The 19,864-nt window shown below is 42.7% G+C and overlaps 2 protein-coding genes across 2 annotated transcripts; both read left to right on the top strand.

Moving 5' to 3' along the window:
- Positions 1 to 2,732: 2,732 nt before the first annotated feature.
- nr5a1b (nuclear receptor subfamily 5, group A, member 1b) lies at positions 2,733 to 9,122 on the top strand (the record flags this gene model as incomplete). The annotated part of the gene is made up of 7 exons (XM_079234869.1): positions 2,733 to 2,821; positions 2,916 to 3,042; positions 3,157 to 3,298; positions 4,550 to 5,142; positions 6,932 to 7,051; positions 7,986 to 8,133; positions 8,869 to 9,122. The coding sequence occupies 7 exons, from the start codon at positions 2,733 to 2,735 to the stop codon at positions 9,120 to 9,122; spliced, it is 1,473 nt and encodes a 490-aa protein (XP_079090995.1).
- A 3,449-nt stretch (positions 9,123 to 12,571) lies between these two features.
- psmb7 (proteasome 20S subunit beta 7) lies at positions 12,572 to 19,661 on the top strand. The gene is made up of 8 exons (XM_079235041.1): positions 12,572 to 12,646; positions 14,362 to 14,455; positions 16,360 to 16,457; positions 17,202 to 17,342; positions 17,506 to 17,621; positions 18,073 to 18,131; positions 18,249 to 18,400; positions 19,469 to 19,661. Exons 1-8 carry the CDS (start codon positions 12,585 to 12,587, stop codon positions 19,572 to 19,574), a joined length of 828 nt encoding a protein of 275 aa, XP_079091167.1. The 5' UTR covers positions 12,572 to 12,584; the 3' UTR covers positions 19,575 to 19,661.
- The last annotated feature ends 203 nt before the right edge of the window (positions 19,662 to 19,864 follow it).

Here is a 19,864-nt window from a genome sequence, read left to right as displayed (position 1 = left end):
ATCTTTTCAGGTCTCTCGGATGAATGCGCATCCTGGTGTTTTCTTGTTGGTCCTTTTCGTTGGTGGCAACCATGATGACACCACATTCCTGCCTCCTGTCCAGCTCAGCTTTTGACTATTTCATAGCAACGGGAATATGACGCACAGGACGAACAGCGGGTGTCACATCCTGGTCCTCTGTCGTGAATAAGTTTCAAGGTCATCCGTGAACACCTGGCTGCATTCTGTTTGGCTTTGATGGATCAGATTATCACCAGTGGAGACCAGGTGAACATCTTTCCTGAATGAGCTGAACATCGTCTTGATGACTGGAATGACCACGTCTATCCCTCTAGGTGGCGCCGCATCTTCACCATCTGGTGTTGGTTGTGCTGCCTGCTGATGCTGAGGCTGTGGACTCAATGCTCGTATTTGTTCCTCATGCTTTACTTCCTCAAACGTCTTTTTTTGATAATTAGCACCATGCATGGGGACCAGAATTATGCATTGTTCAAAGATTAGAGATGCAGCGATACTAATACTGATATTAAATATCGGCCCGATACTGAAAATGGTCCGATCTGATATTGGATACCATTATTTTAATGAATAACAATAGTACATGTATGCTATTGGTTACATTCGTTCACTATTGTGTTCCGTGTGATTGGAATAAAACTGAGGTTTAATTTCCATTTTGTTTTGCTTTTGTACTTATGGAGATGTTCCTCTGTAAACATTGACGTGACATCACTGTAGTGTTCATCATATTCTGACAGCCCGGTTCGTCCTGAAGGAAGATGTGTTCATAATATGACTGTACATTAGTTGATGTTAATAATAACATCAACACTATTAATGCACATATAAAAGTGCATTAATACAAAAGGAGACCAGAAGGACCAAAAGGAAACAAATGGATCAGACCTTGTAAAACTAAAATGTGTCTTAGTATATACGTCTTTATAAAGATATAAATAAATGCATGAACGTTTGTATGTTAGTTGTTTGTATCCTATTCAATTATATTTGTATTTATTCATTCAGTTATTATACATCTTATCTCAAAGGCTATAGCACATTACATAGAGAATGATTGAAGAGTATAGAAATGAAAATAAACTAAAAAACTAAAAAGAATTACCAAACTCTGTATTAAAAGTGTTATTATTATCTATAACAGTGGATCTAATGCTGCATTAAAGTGTTATTATTATCTATAACAGTGGATCTAACGCTGCATTAAAGTGTTATTATTATCTATAACAGTGGATCTAACACTGCATTAAAGTGTTATTATTATCTATAACAGTGAATCTAACGCTGCATTAAAGTGTTATTATTATCTATAACAGTGGATCTAACGCTGCATTAAAGTGTTATTATTATCTATAACAGTGGATCTAATGCTGCATTAAAGTGTTATTATTATCTATAACAGTGAATCTAATGCTGCATTAAAGTGTTATTATTATCTATAACAGTGAATCTAACACTGCATTAAAGTGTTATTATTATCTATAACAGTGGATCTAACGCTGCATTAAAGTGTTATTATTATCTATAACAGTGGATCTAACGCTGCATTAAAGTGTTATTATTATCTATAACAGTGGATCTAATGCTGCATTAAAGTGTTATTATTATCTATAACAGTGGATCTAATGCTGCATTAAAGTGTTATTATTATCTATAACAGTGAATCTAACGCTGCATTAAAGTGTTATTATTATCTATAACAGTGGATCTAATGCTGCATTACGAGATGTATTTTGAAATCTTGAGCTATAATAGAGTCATTGTATTTTTTATATCTTTCCGACCTGAACTGTGCAACAGACATCATATTTTACCTTAAAAATGTAAGTTTCTAATCTAATGAATACATATTTTAATATTAACATTAGTTTGAGGTGTCCTCGTCACTCTTTGCTGTATTTAACTTTCTAAAATAGATTTGCTTCATCATCAAAATGATGTAAAAACGGCGTTGTGTTTTGTTGTGTTCGGATACCTGAACAACTAAAACTCTTTTGGTGATTTGTACTGAAATCCAATTTGACTTGTCTGCTCTTTATTTTACATTTATTTATTTGCATTTATTTAGCTTTGAATGGTCTGTAATAATACTGGACTCTTATTGTCTGAACACATTATATATCAGAGGTTCTTCCACCAAGAGTGTAGAATGAGGCTAACTATACTTTTTGGTCACTTTAACTGGTGCTGTATTTTTTTTAATACTTGTTTATTCTGTCTGTACATATAATAATGCTATTGTGGATTTTTTTTTTTTATACGGTTTTACTGTTTACTTATATGTATTACTTGTTTCTTATTTTACTGCTGTCTCTTGCTGCTGTAATCCTGCAATTCCCCCACTGCGGGACTAATACAGGATCATCTTATCAATAAAAACTAGTTTCTCAACGTGCAAAGTGTTTTGTCAGTAGAAATACCAAAGTTATTCAGTTCAATATGACATACAGACTGTGAAAAGCAGGAAATGTAAATATTAGAGAGGCTGCAAAACATTTCTAAATGTTTTTCTTAATCAACTGACCACTAGTGGAGTCGTTGCAGCTGCTCAGTCTTGTGTGTCTGTTGTTTTGTTCCTTTGAACTTCGTTACTAAAGGTCTGTTCTTGTCAGGAAACTCTGAGATGAGGTCATGCTGAGTGTGAATGTGAACACATGAACAGGTGAGTCAGTGAGGAGACGCGCTCATTGGCTGCGCTCCTCGGGATCAGGACCATGGACAGTCCCTCCTGTGACGGCCACACGCTCACTCCTCATCTGGGGAGAAGATTCACGGACTCTGACGTCAGTGCCGAGGCCGCGCAGTGATCCAGCAGGTCAGTGAGGAGGCGATGGGTCCGACGTGGTGAGATAGTTTAACGTTCTAGACCTCTCCGTGTTGTGGTGCCGTGCGTAAAGGTCAGTGTCGCTGCGCTCCTCCAGGATGGAGTGCAGCCTGGCGGCGGGTCTGGAGGAGCTGTGTCCCGTGTGCGGAGACAAGGTGTCCGGGTACCACTACGGGCTGCTCACCTGCGAGAGCTGCAAGGTAGAGGCACGGCTGCTTTCATTGCAGTTAAAAACACATGCATGAGTCGCCGTTATGAACAGAAGTGCCTTCCTCACGCGGACCCTTCCTCTTCCTCTTCCTCACCCCTCGCAGGGTTTCTTCAAAAGAACCGTCCAGAACAACAAGAAGTACCTCTGCGCGGAGAGCCGGGTCTGCAGCATCGACGTCACGCAGAGGAAGCGCTGCCCGGCCTGCAGGTTCCACAAGTGCCTTCATGTGGGCATGCGGCTGGAAGGTGAGGAGGCTCTTCATCTTCATCAGGAAACACGTGAGGAAGACCTCGGAGTGTGCGTCACTTTCACAAAGCACGAGCGTTTTACAGCTGTGACCTGCTTCATGAGGCCTAAGACATGGCAGTTTATTCAGAAAGAAAACATATAGAGGAATTATTTACGCGGTCTTCTTGTTGCCCATAAAAACATCTATTTAAATGCGCCTGTAAACATGTATTTATAAATCACAGTATCTTCCTCCTGCATGGTGCTTCTCCGTTCTGTGATGTTCATGAATATAAAGGAATCATTTCTCATGTGTCATTAAAGGTGACACTGCAGGAAGAAATGCACTGTTCAATTTCAACATTTACATTATTTACCTGCAGTGTCCTGAAAATGTGATTTTACAAAACACATATTTAAAGGCCGTTTTCTAAAAACGAGTTTTTCTCACTTAAGTAGCACTTACATATTTCAAACCTTCAGTTTCATTCTTAAGGTGTTTTTTTTTTACACTGAGGGGTTTGTTCATATTTTATTCATACAGAGATTAATAGAAGATGTTGTTCCTAAAACATGGCACTTTTTGTATGGCTGATAAATGGAGTGATACAAAGAGGTATAAAGTTTCCTCTGTAAAGACATTTATATGATGTCAACGAAATGAAACGAAAGGGTTGAACCTGCATGGCTTTATTTAATATTCAGATTTAAGCAAATGTAGGCAATTTGCACATATTTAATAAGGCAATGATCCTTTGCATATTTACACATACATTTCAGAAGACTTGTAATACAAAATGAATTACATTGTCTTAATGTAAGTAATCAACTTAAGTTTCATGGTGATATCTATAAATTGAAATGATGTACAATGAGAATAAATATTTGTGGACAATAGACCATATGTATTTTTAAGTTTTATGTTTTATTTTCTTGTTTCTCTGAGTGGAAAGATCATCGTTGATCCTCATCATGTGACTGTCTCTCTCCTCCGGGACTGAGAACAGAATCACAGCGTTACTGTTCTCAGTCTGCAGTAACATTTAAGATTACAGCCCATAATTTACAGTATAAACACTTTGCATATTGGAGCTACCAATAACATACACGGAAGTTGATTAAGTATTATGATGGAACTCCAAATAAATTCTACTGTATTTTTTTCCTGGTTCCTAAAGATGTGGACGATGAAGAACGTCATCATATTGTAGTTTGTGATCATCTCAGTAAAATCATCTTGATGAACTGCTCTAAACTGATCTCATCAGCTGTTCGTGCAGATCGGATCCGAGGCGGCAGGAACAAGTTTGGGCCCATGTACAAGCGAGACCGGGCCCTGAAGCAGCAGAGGAGGGCTCTGATTCAAGCCGCTGGATTCAGGACAGACAGCGGTCCTCCCCTGGGCTCCACCCAGCACAGAGCCTTGACCTTCACTGGTGACCTTCGCTGTGCTCCCATCCTCCACTGCACCGCACAGCACGAGCGCATCAGCTACCAGCCGCCGTCCCTGTGCTCCCTCCTGCCGCCCGACTCGCCCAACCAGGCCCAGTGGGCCTCCTCCTCAAACTGGACCATCAAGTCAGAGCCCGCCATCAGCTCCGCTGCAGTGATGCCCTCGGACCAGCTGTTCTCTCTCTCTCCACGCGCCCCCAGGACGCCTCAGCTGGTGACGGAGTTCGTGCGCTGCGATCCCGACGAGCTGCAGCTGCAGAACGCGGTGGCTGCTCGGCTCCTGCAGGAGCAACACGGGGAGCGGCACGGGGGCGCCGGCACCTTCCGCGGGATGTGCCTCATGGCCGACCAGACGCTGTTCTCCATCGTGGAGTGGGCGCGCACCTCCATCTTCTTCAAGCAACTCAAGGTGAGACCCTCTGGCTGCTCGTGTCTGCTGCTGCGAGGAATATCTTTATATTGTCACTGTGATGACGTCACACTGATAGAAAGTATAGTCCAAATATGTTGGCACACATAGAAAATGACATTCTTTCACATAGTTTACATTTCCTTTTTTTTTAAATATACTTTATTGGAGAATATGCACAATATGCTGTTCAGGGGTCAGCGAACAAGTATTTTCATTGTGTGTGTGTGTGTGTGTGTGTGTGTGTGTGTGTGTGTGTGTGCGTGTGCGTGTGTGTGTGTGTGTGTGTGTGTGTGTGCGTGTGTGTTGATCTGTTTCTAATAGCAGTGAAGAAAGTGACAGGAAAGTAGAGCAAACAGACAATGTAAAGTAAAACATGAGAGGAAATACAACTAATAAAAAAAGTTAAAAAAAAGTTAAATAAGGAAAAATAATAATGAATCAAAATCCGTCCACACACATGGCCTTTACATTTGTTCACAGAGTTTGTAATACAGTATATTTGGTTCCAGTAAATAACTTCCTGTGGAATACTGTTCTGGATCACGTGATGGGTCCACAGGTAAAGGGCCTGTAGAGTTTTAATGTTCGGCTCACATTTAGTGCTTCTCACCAAAACTTGAGGTCTAACAATACAGAAGTATGAAATATGAGTTTCCGTACCGCCAGACATCAGAGCAGCTTCTTTACTCATTCAGTGAACTCCTTCATGTATGTGATTTCTCTGTCTCAAAATGGGACTAAAAGTGCATTGCTCAACCCTATTGTAGAACGACAATAAATAACCTTGTATGAAATATGGACGTAGTCTCCGTGACATCACCATAGGTTCCTGAAGAGCAGCTGTGGAGCTCAAAGTGAGTCGCCATTTTGGCCAAGAGGTGGATCTGAGGCTAGCAGCTATGATCTCACAACACTGACTTACATTGGGAAAGAGCTGTCTATAAGAGCAGAGTCTATAACTCAGCTGATTGTTTTGTCCGTTAATTCATCTTCCCAGTGATAATATAAATCCTTATATTCTGCAGATATTCTCCATTACTTTTCCTGTCTATTAAAGTTCAGGTCAGCGAGGTCAGTATAACACAGCTATCAGCTGGAGTTGGTTGTGTCTATGAAAGGTCCAGTTCTCAAGGGAAGTCAGTCACACGCCTGCACTTCAACACTCACACCTGTTTATCAGTATGTTGACATTAGTGAAGCAGACGGGTCGTTGTGGTCCAGTCTTGTGAGAAAAGATGAGAACATGGGATTCTCCTCCTCTTGACAGGATAGAGCCAATCAGATGTTAGGACGAGGCGAGACCAACCTGTGACGATAACCTGTGTATGAAAGGCCCCACTTCCGTTGGGGGGCAGTGGTTCTGGACCCAACCTGCGTGTTGCTGGACCACTCACTGCTTTTGCAACTGCCGCGCTTACGACTTTGCTTGTGATCATTTAGTAAATAAATATAGAGAACGTGAGAAGTTGTTGAACTGAGTTCTTCCGGAGGCGACACCAGGCATCCAATAATTAGCACGCATTAACACCAGTACGAAGAGCCCTCATTCAAATCAGTGAAATGCACTAATAGAGACTCCAGGGTTGTTCTCATCCTCCGTTCATGTGGATGAGAACCAGGCAGACGAGTGAATGTCTTTCTGCAGACGAAGCAACCTGAGTGGTCCTACCTCAGGATAGAACATGCCTCTGACGGGGAAAACAACGGACATGGATACTGTTATTTGAAATGTGTAAAGAGATGAAACCTGTGTTGAATAGTTGTAGCGCCTTCTTCCTGCTCCCAGGTGAATGACCAGATGAAGCTGCTGCACAGCTGCTGGAGTGACCTGCTGCTCCTGGACATCATCTCCAGACAGGTCCTGCACGGGAAAGAAGGCCGCCTGCTGCTGGTCACTGGGCAGGAGGTAAAGGGCATTGTTATGCAAATAAACAAAAACTAAAATATATATGTATGTTACAAACAAGTAAAGGGAGTAAACACATAGCTATAAAGCACCAAGTTTCTCCTGTCTGTCCATCTATCGTGTGTAAAGAGTAACGGTTGCTCCTCAGGGTTTCCTCACAACAGCATCGGATTGTGAATTCTGATTTGATATTTGATATTTGATATATTGGTGATATTTGATATTGGTGCAGCCATGATGGGCTACTGAGCAGATCGGGGGAGAAAAAGCACTCTGTGGAGCCCATATGGCAGATATTGCTATAACAACTGTATAATCCACTTCTTCATTTACTCATAACCAGTAATATATAGACTGATATTTACACATCTTAACACACAACATTTTACTCTTTTATTATAACACCAGCATTATTAAAACAGCCCTAGTGATTTCAGAGATACACCTTTTTTAGTTTGGTATGACATTTTGGAGCAGAGGTCGAAAAACAGTTGGGTTTTCAAAAGGTTAGTTCACCGAACGCCACATGGAAATCTGGCAAAAAATAATCTCTAGAACTCTCTAAATATCTGGGTTTTGTTGACCATCAGGCCCAAAAGCGGTTGGATTCTCGTGGAGCGTGTACCTCGCATTCATCTTCTTTCATGACCAGGAGATTTGGGAATGATTAGCCTTCATGAGATCACACATTCTCCAACACAAACATAATAACTCCTGTATTGGCCCTGATTCACGTTTTGTCAAAAACATGCAACAGCGCCAACACTTTGTGGGCAGATTGAAGCTTCAGAGTCTACATTGATGTGTACATTTGAGAGTTGCCTTGTAAACCCCCCTGAAAATGTATTAGAAAGGAGGTATGCCACGTGAATATGTGCGTTGAGTCCAGAGAGACATCCTGACGCTCCTGATGCCAGATGTCTCTCTGGGTCAGGTGGAGCTGTGTGACGTCGCCTCCCATGCTGGTGTCACGGTGGCCGGCCTGGTGCAGAGAGGACAGGAGCTGGTGGAGAAGCTGCTCCTCATAAAGGTGGACCGGCAAGAGTTGGCCTGCATCAAGTTCATCATCCTCTTTAACCCAGGTTAGTGGCCGCTGATGCTCTGTATCTATGACGCTTCATATTGAGTCACAAACAGTCCTGAAGTCACACACTGATTTGATGGATTCTTGGTGAATTATTTCATAAGTGTGTTTTTAACTGAGATACATTTCCAGCACAGTCACTAGTAAACATGTTTACCATTGTACGTTTCTAAAAAAACTACAGCGTATGTTGGATTTAGGTTAGTTTGCTACTGTTGCTGCGTTACATTGTGTTATTATTTCAACACAACCAAGATCTTTTTCTAACCTTAACCTGGTAGTTTTGTTGGCTAAACCAATGTTGGCCATGTGGTGTTCCTTTGACCTTTCAGTATCTAATAATGCAAACATCTTTACAATTATAGCCTGTTTCCAACGCAACTGCTTTTCCAAGGGCACCAGAATCCTTTCAGGATCTGTACCTGCGTTTGGACTAGAGGAACCACGGTCTAAATGTTGTTCCTCAGACATAGTTCCTGGTGTCAGAATACCTTCTGATGGAACCATGTGATACCAAGTGGTTGAGATCCAAAGAGTGATGGAGACAACAGCTATTTGCTTCAACAAATAGCAAAAAAAGAAAACGGCAAGGGGTTCTTGATGTGGTTGCAGCGGTATTATTATTACTAAATGAACTGTCTATGATCCAGTTAGAGAAAGTAGAAGAAGTGTACTTCTAGTTCTCTCCCCTCCATGATGTTTGACTCACATTGATTGGCTGTTTCTTTCCCAGACGTGAAGCAGCTGGAGGAGCATCATTTCATCGAGGGTGTGCAGGAGCAGGCGGAAGGCGCCCTGCTGGAGTACACGCTGTGCTCCTCCTCCCACCTCCACGGACGCTTCGCTCATCTGCTGCTTTGTCTGTCTGAGCTCCGCTCTCTCAGCGCCCTGGCTGAAGAATACCTGCACTGCAGACACCTGGGCGGGGAGGTGCCGGGCAACAACCTGCTCATGGAGATGCTCCACGCCAAGCGCAGCTGGGCGTAAGACTCGTGGCTCTGTGGTCGTCTGCAGGTTAGCGTGCGCAGGCGTTAAGCTGTGATGCATGTTGACACAAGCAGATTGTATCCCTGTTCTTATTAACACTGTCACCAGCTGGCATCAATGTAAGTACAGTCATATCTAGATCCTACAGAACGGCTTTACAACAGTTGTTCAATAGCTATACAGCTAACGGGCCCATCTGTGCATTATTCTGCTGTGTTCAATAAAGGCATTTTCACTCATTGTGTAAACATTTAATCTTATCGCTTATAGTGAGCACAAGGTATCGTTTAAGACGAGGTTAAAACTGTTAGCTCTGTCAGCACTGCTGCCGTCGTTAGTGCTATTCGCGCTGTTAGCACTGTTAGATCCTAGCACTGTTAGCTCCTAGCACTGTTAGCTTCTAGCTGCTCATGTCTCCGTGTATAGTGCAGGGCCGTGTACAGGCGGGCCGTGTGCAGAGCCGTGTACAGGGCCGTGTACAGAGCCGTGTGCAGAGCCGTGTACAGGCGGGCCGTGTGCAGAGCCGTGTACAGGCGGGCCGCGTGCAGAGCCGTGTACAGGGCCGTGTACAGAGCCGTGTGCAGGGCCGTGTACAGGCGGGCCGTGTGCAGAGCCGTGTACAGGCGGGCCGCGTGCAGAGCCGTGTACAGGGCCGTGTGCAGAGCCGTGTACAGGCGGGCCGTGTGCAGGGCCGTGTGCAGAGCCGTGTACAGGCGGGCCGTGTGCAGGGCCGTGTGCAGGGCCGTGTACAGAGCCGTGTACAGGCGGGCCGTGTGCAGAGCCGCGTGCATGACGCGTGCAGGCGGGCCGTGGCTGTAAGGGGTGAAGCAGCTGTGGGTCAATCACAAGTTGCATTAAATCAAAGAAGGCTTGGGCCGTTGGCCGCGAGTAAAACAATGAACATTTTCTAGATCCCAGCATGAAAAGGTATTGCAGGTAATGTATGATTGGAAAAAAAAAAAAAAAAAAAAAAAAAAACATGTTTGAGTTTTTTTGTTTGAGTGGCAATACCAGCCCACCTTAGCCCACTTTTGACCCGCGGAAGCTTAACCAATGGAGTTTTGGGGAAATATTCATGAAAGTGTACGGCCATGTGAGTGACGTCATAGAACAACACCACTCCCCTCAAAGCACACAGACATCATCGCTGCTTGCAGCTTTAATTTGGATTTGTTGGTGTTTCTGGCCATCAATGTGATCCATTGTTGATATGAAGGTATTGATTATAAGTGCGCCATTATACATATAGTGCCCTCTGTTTCTGCTTTTTCATGATGAATTTGTTGAATTCATAGTATTTACATTTTCAAACTAAATGTCTAAAGGCAGCATAACATTGCATTACATATCTAATATCTAATTACCCCTAAAATGTTCCCCCGAGATGTGTTGAATTATTGATACCTTCGGTTTATAGAATATCATTTTAAATAATGTCTGGCTACAGAACTTGAGGTCTGCGTGGATGAACAGGTCACTCAAGCTGAGGTCGGTCGTGCAGCTTGAACACAAACTTTAGTCCAAACTCAGAACCCAGAACACGTCCCTTAATATACTGTGATCATGAAGCCCGTTATCTATTCCATGATAATGTGTTGGAACATGATGGAAGTGTATTCTGGGAAACCAACAGACTTCTGCAGGTTAAAGTCAGAGCACATTGTTATCGGTCACTGAGATCCCACCGATTACACCTTCAACCACCTGTTTTGGCCGCTCTGCTTTAATAAAAGGCTTAATCAACATAATGCACTCGTCTCGTTGTGGAGGCGCACTATCTGATCCCCTCCACCTCGCAGGATCCCATTTCCTCGTCGACCTTGACATCCAGCTGGCATCAAGTTGGCATCCGTCCTGTTCAAGGACAGAACATGGCAGCGTGATTAAACACACGCTGTACCCGGCTGAGGAGAAACCTTCTGTTGGGACGCAGCACAATCTGATTTACCGGGACAGACGAACTTCTCACAGGAAGGAACGATATGACGAGCCACAAAGTAGTCGACACTTTATTGAAGTAAATTAAGCAAAGGAACTCACTATATACTGATCTGTGCAGGCTACAGGTCATCAGTCAATTATAGAGTTCATCGCATCAAAACAGCCAAGTTCATATTTATATAATACTTCAAGAAAATGTAATTGACGGCTTGGTTCATTTAAATGTCTTTGCTTTTGCTTTGAGGATTCTGATTCAACACAATTATGTCCATGTGTAAAGCCTCTTTGGGTTCTTCTTTTTGTTATTGCCTTGATAAAAGTATTATTATCTTTATCATCTCTACTTTTATATTTTCACATTCAATAAAAAGGGGCACATTACATTTTTTTTGTAAAATAAAATAAAAATGTTTTCTGTCTTAAATGAATGTCACGTAGTTACTTCTCTCACTACACCACAGTCAGATCATATAATGCTCAATACATTTATAATGCAAAACCTTTTCAATCTCAGCTTCACATGTTTTTGAGGCTTTGATAATGCTGATTTCCTTTAATTTAAAATATTTAAAGTAAGTCTAGGGCTCCCCTTATTCAGAGACTCACATGCTGCAGGTGTCACTGTTGAAACATTTCAATCAGAATTTCAATAATGGATTTTTTCCAATGAACAACCATGGTATTTGGTAATGGTTTATTTAAACTAATTCCTCTTCTTTTTACATTCTTGCCTTTGCCTCTATGGGCCATTCAGAGGAACAAAGAGGCGACAAGATGGCAAAGAGACATGGAGGTAAACAGAAGACTATCGAAAGTAACTTCTTTTAAATCACTTCTTAAAACCCATTTTTATAGAATTGCTTTTAAGTGATGTCGTCCTTTTATGATCTATTATGCAGTTCTTTTGTTCCCCTGGTTTTGTTTGTATATTTTATTCATTTATTTGTTTGTTTTCTACTCCATTTGTTCTTTTTGGTTATGTGTTTGGTTTTGTTGTATTCATTGCGTTGACGGTCCTTTTTGCTTACCGGTATTTAATTGATTCTTCCATCTGCACTATCTGCACTTTTTTGACTACTGTCTTTAATGTCTTTTTTAAATCTTTTTTATATTTATCTTGTTTACTGTATATTGTGAAGTACGAAGAAACCGGAGTTAAATTCCATGTATGCATAAACTTACATGGCCATTAAAGCTGATTCTGATGTCCATGCTTTGAATCTCTGTAAAGCACTTTGTAAACTTTATTTTTAAAGGTGCTATATCAATAAAGTTATTATTATTATTAAATCTGTATATTTGGAAAGTATGGAAAAAGTATGGAAAAGGAATAAAATAGAAGTCTGACTTCGAGAGACACTGATCTGGTAAAAGAGTATCTACCATAAAGATGTCCGTCTAGCTCCAGAGGGGACAGCATTGCAACGTACCGGAAGCAAGCCGCCGCTAAACCCCCAAAGAAGAAGAAGAAGAAGAACCGCTTCCTTTACTTCCGGGAAACACAATCCTCCATTCAACAAGATGGCGACATTGGTAGTAAGCCAGTCACCGGTCGGCGGTTTCAGTTTCGAAAACTGCAAAAGGTAAGAGCTGTTAAACGAATGAAGATCCGACCAGAAACACTCCGCTGCTGCGGTGAATAGGCTGGTGGCTCTTTAGTTCAGCCGTCGAGGAGAACCGAGGTGTTTTGACGCGGGTTTCTTAGGGATGCTAGCTCGTGTTAACTTCCATACAATGACTCAGGCGTTTCCCACATTCTCGTATCATCGTTCACGTTCACCTATCAAGCTGACGGCCCACGTCCTGTGTCCGTGTCAAGAGTTTAACCTGCTAACGAGAAGACAATAAATATCACGGCGGAACGTTTCTTTGACCAAGAAATTCATTCCAGTTCTGCGTAGATTACGTAGATCACGTTAACCGAAGACAGTACCGTAACTAACGCGAGCTAACCTCAGTTTATAAAGCACAACGATGATGGAGCTTACGTCAGTTTATAAAGTACAACGATGATAGAGCTTACGTCAGTTTATAAAGCACAACGATGATAGAGCTTACGTCAGTTTATAAAGCACAACGATGATGGAGCTTACGTCAGTTTATAAAGCACAACGATGATGGAGTTTACGTCAGTTTATGTAGCATAACGCTGATGGAGTTTACGTCAGTTTATGTAGCATAACGTTGATGGAGTTTACGTCAGTTTATGTAGCATAACACTGATGGAGTTTACGTCAGTTTATGTAGCATAACGTTGATGGAGTTTACGTCAGTTTATGTAGCATAACACTGATGGAGTTTACGTCAGTTTATGTAGCATAACGCTGATGGAGTTTACGTCAGTTTATGTAGCATAACACTGATGGAGTTTACGTCAGTTTATAAAGCACAACGATGATGGAGTTTACGTCAGTTTATGTAGCATAACACTGATGGAGTTTACGTCAGTTTATGTAGCATAACACTGATGGAGTTTACGTCAGTTTATGTAGCATAACACTGATGGAGTTTACGTCAGTTTATGTAGCATAACGTTGATGGAGCTTACGTCAGTTTATGTAGCATAACGTTGATGGAGCTTACGTCATGTGTTGACCCTGCTGTCCATGTTCTAGTAAATAAAAGTGCTTCTGTACTGAACATCGTGTTGTGCATCAACGAGGCTGTTAGTGAAGTCTTTTAAAATCCTTCTATAGTTCCAGTAACATAATGTATCTGTCATTGAAATCCTGTTTAAGTCGCTGGGCTTTGGCCCTGTGGTCACAGCCTGCATCACCATTACACCACTTAGATGAGAACAATGATGCTTTCTATGCAGTAAGAAACAACAATAGACACCTCAAGGGTTACGTATTAATAAAGCAGAACTTGTTCCAGACAATCTACATGAACTTATTGAGTCTTTGAGACTTGTTGTTGACAGAGCTGAATAGTTTGTATACTATTGCATTCATTTAGGAAATATGTGCATTTGAAATTTTGCAAGAAGGCTAATATTTATAATATAATTCTGTTTTTGTTCTGAACTGCAGACATTATAAAAACAAAACATATCATATGTGTATATGTGGTTAAAAAACAGTTTTTAAATGACCAGAAATGTCAGAACAAATATTTTGGGTAAATTCTTTCCCAGAAATAAGAGTGAGGTCGTCTCAAACCAGCATATGTTTGTCAGGGCGTTGAACCGCTGTTGAAACGGGTTTTCACACTCATGGCCTGATTAACATGTATTAGAAGGCTGGCAGCATTTTGCTTTTACTGTGACGCGGATATACAAATGCATATTTATTTTCAGAAATGCAGTTTTGGAAGCGGAAGCGACCAAAGTGGGAAGCAGCTTGCCTGCTGCTCGGAAAACAGGAACCACCATCTGTGGCGTCGTCTTCAAGGTGAGGGACAGAAACCAGCTCGCGTCATAATGTCGTCACATTTGTGCTCGTGTCTAGCTGGTCTCATCTAAAGTCTTGTGGGGGCTTTTTATTTGTTTAGCTCATGGAGTGACTGAGTATTCAAACCGACAATATTCTACTCCACTAAAGTAAATCAAGTTCTTTGTGTGTTCAGCATGAATACACCAGCTGGTACTAGAGGAGGAAGAGAGGATTTCATGTGTGCCACTTATCTAACAACCTCTTTTATAAGTCTGTCCAAAGAAGCCACATGACACAAACTGACCCTTTTTTTTACAGCAGACATCTTGATAGCATGAGAGGCACAGCCTGTGCAGCAAATATCATTCACAACAACTGCATTGGATAAGCTGCAGTCCCTCTTATTGATATTAATTTCTCCTGTGCTTTTCATGCCATAGCAAGTCCAGTGTGTGTGGCGGTAAAGGTCTATCTTCTTACAGAAGAACTGGATACTTCTCCTCGTCTCCTTCGAGAGTTCTTACCGCAGCCTCGGGTCTGCAGATAAACTAGCTGCTTTAATAATGATGTCACATTTAAATCATAACGTACATCATACACGCAGCATCGGGCAGAGCACACTGTCTGATGCCCAAATGAGACGGGCAAAGCGTCATCATCCCTTCACCAGTGGCTTCAAATATAAAGTCAAGATCTTCACACCTTCACTTCATATTTTGGTGGACTTACTATGTTATTTCATTTTCTTTCTTTTTTAAAGTCGTGTGATCAACAAACAGGAAAACTGAAGTTACATTTGAGCAAAACCTCATATTCAGCGTTGATGATTGACGTGTTAGACGTTCCTACCACCACCTGCTCAGCAGATAGCAGGCCCAACATAAAAGCATCTCCCCTATAACATAGTCTACCTGTTCTTTGTAAAGTAAGATTTATTTAATTGGCACCTAAAGTAATAGAATTGTAGATAACCGCGTTTATTTCTTTACTACCCGTTATCAGATAACTCATATCTGCCATTAGGGGTGGGAATCACCAGAAGAAAACAACTTCTCAAATTGATTTAATAAAAAGATGGTGCAGTTTGAACCTGAGATGGTACAGAATATCACAGTATGCACGAAAAAAACTAGTTAGAAATATTCCCTTTTTTATCGTCGATTAAAAACCCCAAAGTCCATCTTAAGAACAAGAGGTAATATAAAACATGCATAACAATTCAGTAACCGTTTTTTAAACCAACTCAACAGCTTTTATACACAAACATGAAGTAAAAAAAGTCCAAATACTGAGAAATAATTTCAAAAAGACCCAAATTCTATGTAACTTTAGCTGAGAATACTCACTCACTGAATCTATAATGCTGCACTATGAACACATTCAGTGTCTTTAACCACTAACTCTAAATAAATTAAAGTGCAATTTAAAAAAAAAAGATTCAAGTTTACAAAATTAACTTTTCTTCAGATTATTTTATCAGTTGGTAAATACTGAAAAACATGAAGCAGCATCACTTCAACCTGAGGTGTAACACTGACATGGAGGAGTTCATACTGGGAGAACTGGGGATGTTTGCGCCTGACGAGTCTCAAAGTCTGGAGTTATGCTGCGGTCACACTAAAAGCGTTGCAAATGTTGTCGCGCAAGTAGATTAGATGCAAAGTCAATGCACAGACGCGCAGGAATGACGTGGAAATGTGTGCCTCATTCACGGATCAATGAACTGTTTTCAGGGCGATAAGCCCCTCCTCCAAATAGTCACGACCCACCAGTTGAGAATCACTGCTATAGAAGGTCGGAGCGCAGACCCCTGAGGTCGGAGCGCAGACCCCTGAGGTCGGAGCGCAGACCCCTGAGGTCGGAGCGCAGACCCCTGAGGTCGGAGCGCAGACCCCTGAGTCTAAGTGATGTTTCCTGTGCAGGATGGCGTCATCCTGGGAGCGGACACCAGAGCCACGGAGGGGATGATCGTGGCAGACAAGAACTGCAGCAAGATCCACTACATCTCCCCCAACATCTAGTGAGTGACAGCAGGAGTTGTGTTCGCTCATCTCATTGCACTGTTTGACACGCAGCTGTTTAAATGGAAAGATGAAGTTTCAGTGCTGTAGATGTAGAGCAGAGTCTCTGGGCTGCATCACCATCTTTAATGTTCTAATGCTAAACAGTTTGTCACAAAGTACTTTTGTTGGATGATCTGTTGTCTCAGAAATGATGTTGATAAACAATATTATTGTCTTAAGACCATTGTATGCCACTGACATAATGATCATATAATAGCATGATGATGCAAGTAAACCCTTTGAAAGAGAAATTCACTTTAGATTCTTAAGAATATTCAGGCTCACCAAGATGCCCAGGCTCCTACCGGCACCTTCTGGTGTCATGTTGCTTAACATATAAGAGACACTTGCATGAACAAACACGCATGTAAACACAACGTGCAATATCGAGGTCAGCGAAGACGAGTGAGGTCATATCCACGTCATGTACGATGAGTTGATGACGTAGAAACGCTAGGTCATGTCCATATGCTAGGTCATGTCCATATGCTAGGTCATGTCCATATGCTAGGTCATGTCCATATGCTAGGTCATGTCCATATGCTAGGTCATGTCCATATGCTAGGTCATGTCCATATGCTAGGTCATGTCCATGTCAATATTCCATACGATAACGTAAACCTGATTCTTAGGCTTCGCGCGCTAAAGCCGAGGTTGTCGTTGTCGTCTCCCTGACGGTTGTCGTGTCGTTGTGTCGTCAGCTGCTGTGGAGCAGGAACAGCTGCAGACACGGAGATGACCACGCAGATCATCTCGTCCAACCTGGAGCTGCACGCTCTGTCCACGGGCCGGCTGCCCCGCGTGGCCACCGCCAACCGCATGCTGAAGCAGATGCTCTTCAGGTACACTCCTCAACTCTCTCTCTCTCTGTCTCTCTCTCTCTCTCTCTCTCTCTCTCTCTCTCTCTCTCTCTCTCTCTCTCTCTCTCTCTCTCGCTCTCTCTGTCTCTCTCTCTCTCTGTGTATTTATATTTTACTTCTACTGAGGAACTGTAACTGTGTTCAGGTATCAGGGCTACATCGGCGCTGCTCTGGTCCTGGGCGGCGTGGACTGTAACGGCCCTCACCTCTACAGCATCTACCCTCACGGCTCCACCGACAAGCTGCCCTACGTCACCATGGGTCAGTACACACACACACACACACACACACTCTGTTTCTACACGCGTCTCAGGTTTCACCTCCACGAGGTTCTTTCAAAGGACCCTAAACTTCTTCACACGTTCATGAAGTTTTAAATAACCCTGAATGTCACATTAGTGATGAGCTGTCTGGAGGATGACGTGAGCTTTTCCAAATGATCTGCACTCAAGACTAAATGAAATCCATCTAGTAGCTCAAAACATTCTTCAAAAACTTCCTTTTTTTTGGTGTTATCCCATTATAAAAGCACACACTTATAATTCTCTGACCGCCCAAAGTATGTCACACATTCACACACAGAGGCTACCATACAAGGTGCCGCCTGCCCGTCAGGGTCTAAAGTCTAATGCTCTTCACATGACGGTCGGGGCGCTGTGGGGTTCAGACACTTTGACCTGCAGACCAGATTAAACCTTTTTCTTTTCTGAAGGCTCTGGGTCTCTGGCCGCCATGGCAGTGTTTGAGGACCGCTACAAGCCCGACATGGAGGTGAGTACTGTACCACACACACACACACACACACACACACCCCTCTAATCAGGAGTCGGGTGCCCCCTGTGATACCTTGCTGGTTTTGACTCGAGCCTCTCCGTTGGTTCCTCCCAGGAGGAGCAGGCCAAGCAGCTGGTGCGGGACGCCGTCGCCGCCGGCATCTTCAACGACCTCGGCTCCGGCAGCAACATCGACCTGTGTGTCATCACCAAGGGCGGGCTGGACTACATCCGGCCCCACGACGAGGCCAACAAGAAGGGCGTCAGGTGAGAATACACCGGATGAACCTGTTCCAGTCCTAGCATGTTAAACCCGGGCGTTGCTTTTGGGTATTACATTTTATTTACTTTAAAGGTGCTCAATATGGAATCCTGAGCTCTTCTGGCTTTGTATTGACAATATATTGTGATTCTGTAAACAAGGTGATGTAGTGCCATTTTCAAAATCTATTTTTTTGTGAAGAACACGCCACTGTATGCATCAAATCTAAGTTTGGTAAAAAAGTAAACTTAATGCAATCTGAACAGCGGGAGCTGTGTTTCCATCCATCAGACCTGCAACGTCATGGCACTATTTAATGTGCAGCCTGAGCCACAGTCTGCCACCAATCTGTAACAAAAATAAACTCTTTTTAAACACTACTAGTGTTTTGAAATTGACAAAAATAGCGCAATACTGAAATGTATTGGTATTTTCATCCACACACACACACACACAGACACAAACACACACACATTTAAAACATTAAGTAAACCTGAAATACACACACACACACACAGCTAGCGGTGTTAACCAGAGGGTGAACCTATGCTTTGACCAGCCGTCGCATCACCTGTAACCAGCGCATGAGAGCCGTGCAGCGTGTCATGAACTAACCACGGCTTGAGATGGAAAAATAACCCGCCGTTTACACCAAAACAGTGACATGTCAAGACTTAAGTCCATTGTCATGGTACACACACACACACACACACACACACACACACAGGGTGAACCCCGTTAACAGAGCCGCATCCCGGTCTCGTCACCCCGCGTGTCGTGGTCTGAAGTCCTTGCGCCCCGTGATGGCGCCCCGGTGCATGACCTCTGTCTCATTGTTCTGCTAGAGGAGTAGAAGGGCTTGACGTGGCGCCGCCGTGAGTACAGACCAGAGTGTTGTGCTGCAGTGAGAAACGCTAACAGCTGCCCAATCTGCCACTAACAGCTAATCACTGTATTTATGTTTTAACTCTGGTCCTGCTCACTTTAACATGCACGGTATCTGCTGTGATGAGCGTGACTAACGGGTTTAATAAAGTGAAGCGTTTTCATTCCGCGTCTCTTCCCCGCCGTAGAACCGGAGACTACAAGTACAAGAGAGGAACCACCGGCGTGTTGTCCAAGGCCACGCTGAACCTGGAGGTGGTGGAGGAGACGGTGCTCACCATGGACACCTCCTAGACACGAGTCCCATGTTCCCCCATGTTCCCTCAGATAACACATAGATGGCATGTTTTCCATGATTTACAATAAAAGTTTTTGAGTTGATTCATGGTTTTCTTAAAGTTGTTCGGTAACTGCTGTCTGAACTGTCAATGAATTCAGAAACCTGTCTGAATTATGATTTAAATATGGAACTAGTTTATACATTTGTATAAAATGGTTTAAAGTTAAGGCTGACTGCAGACAGATGGAGACGCCGGAGGAAGTCACCCATTCCAACAAATATAAAATGGTTTCAGTATTTCCTG

This window comes from Taurulus bubalis (assembly GCF_910589615.1).
Source record: "Taurulus bubalis genome assembly, chromosome: 19".
In the NCBI taxonomy this organism is placed as follows: Eukaryota; Metazoa; Chordata; class Actinopteri; order Perciformes; family Cottidae; genus Taurulus; species Taurulus bubalis.
This window is presented reverse-complemented; position numbering and strand designations above follow the sequence as displayed.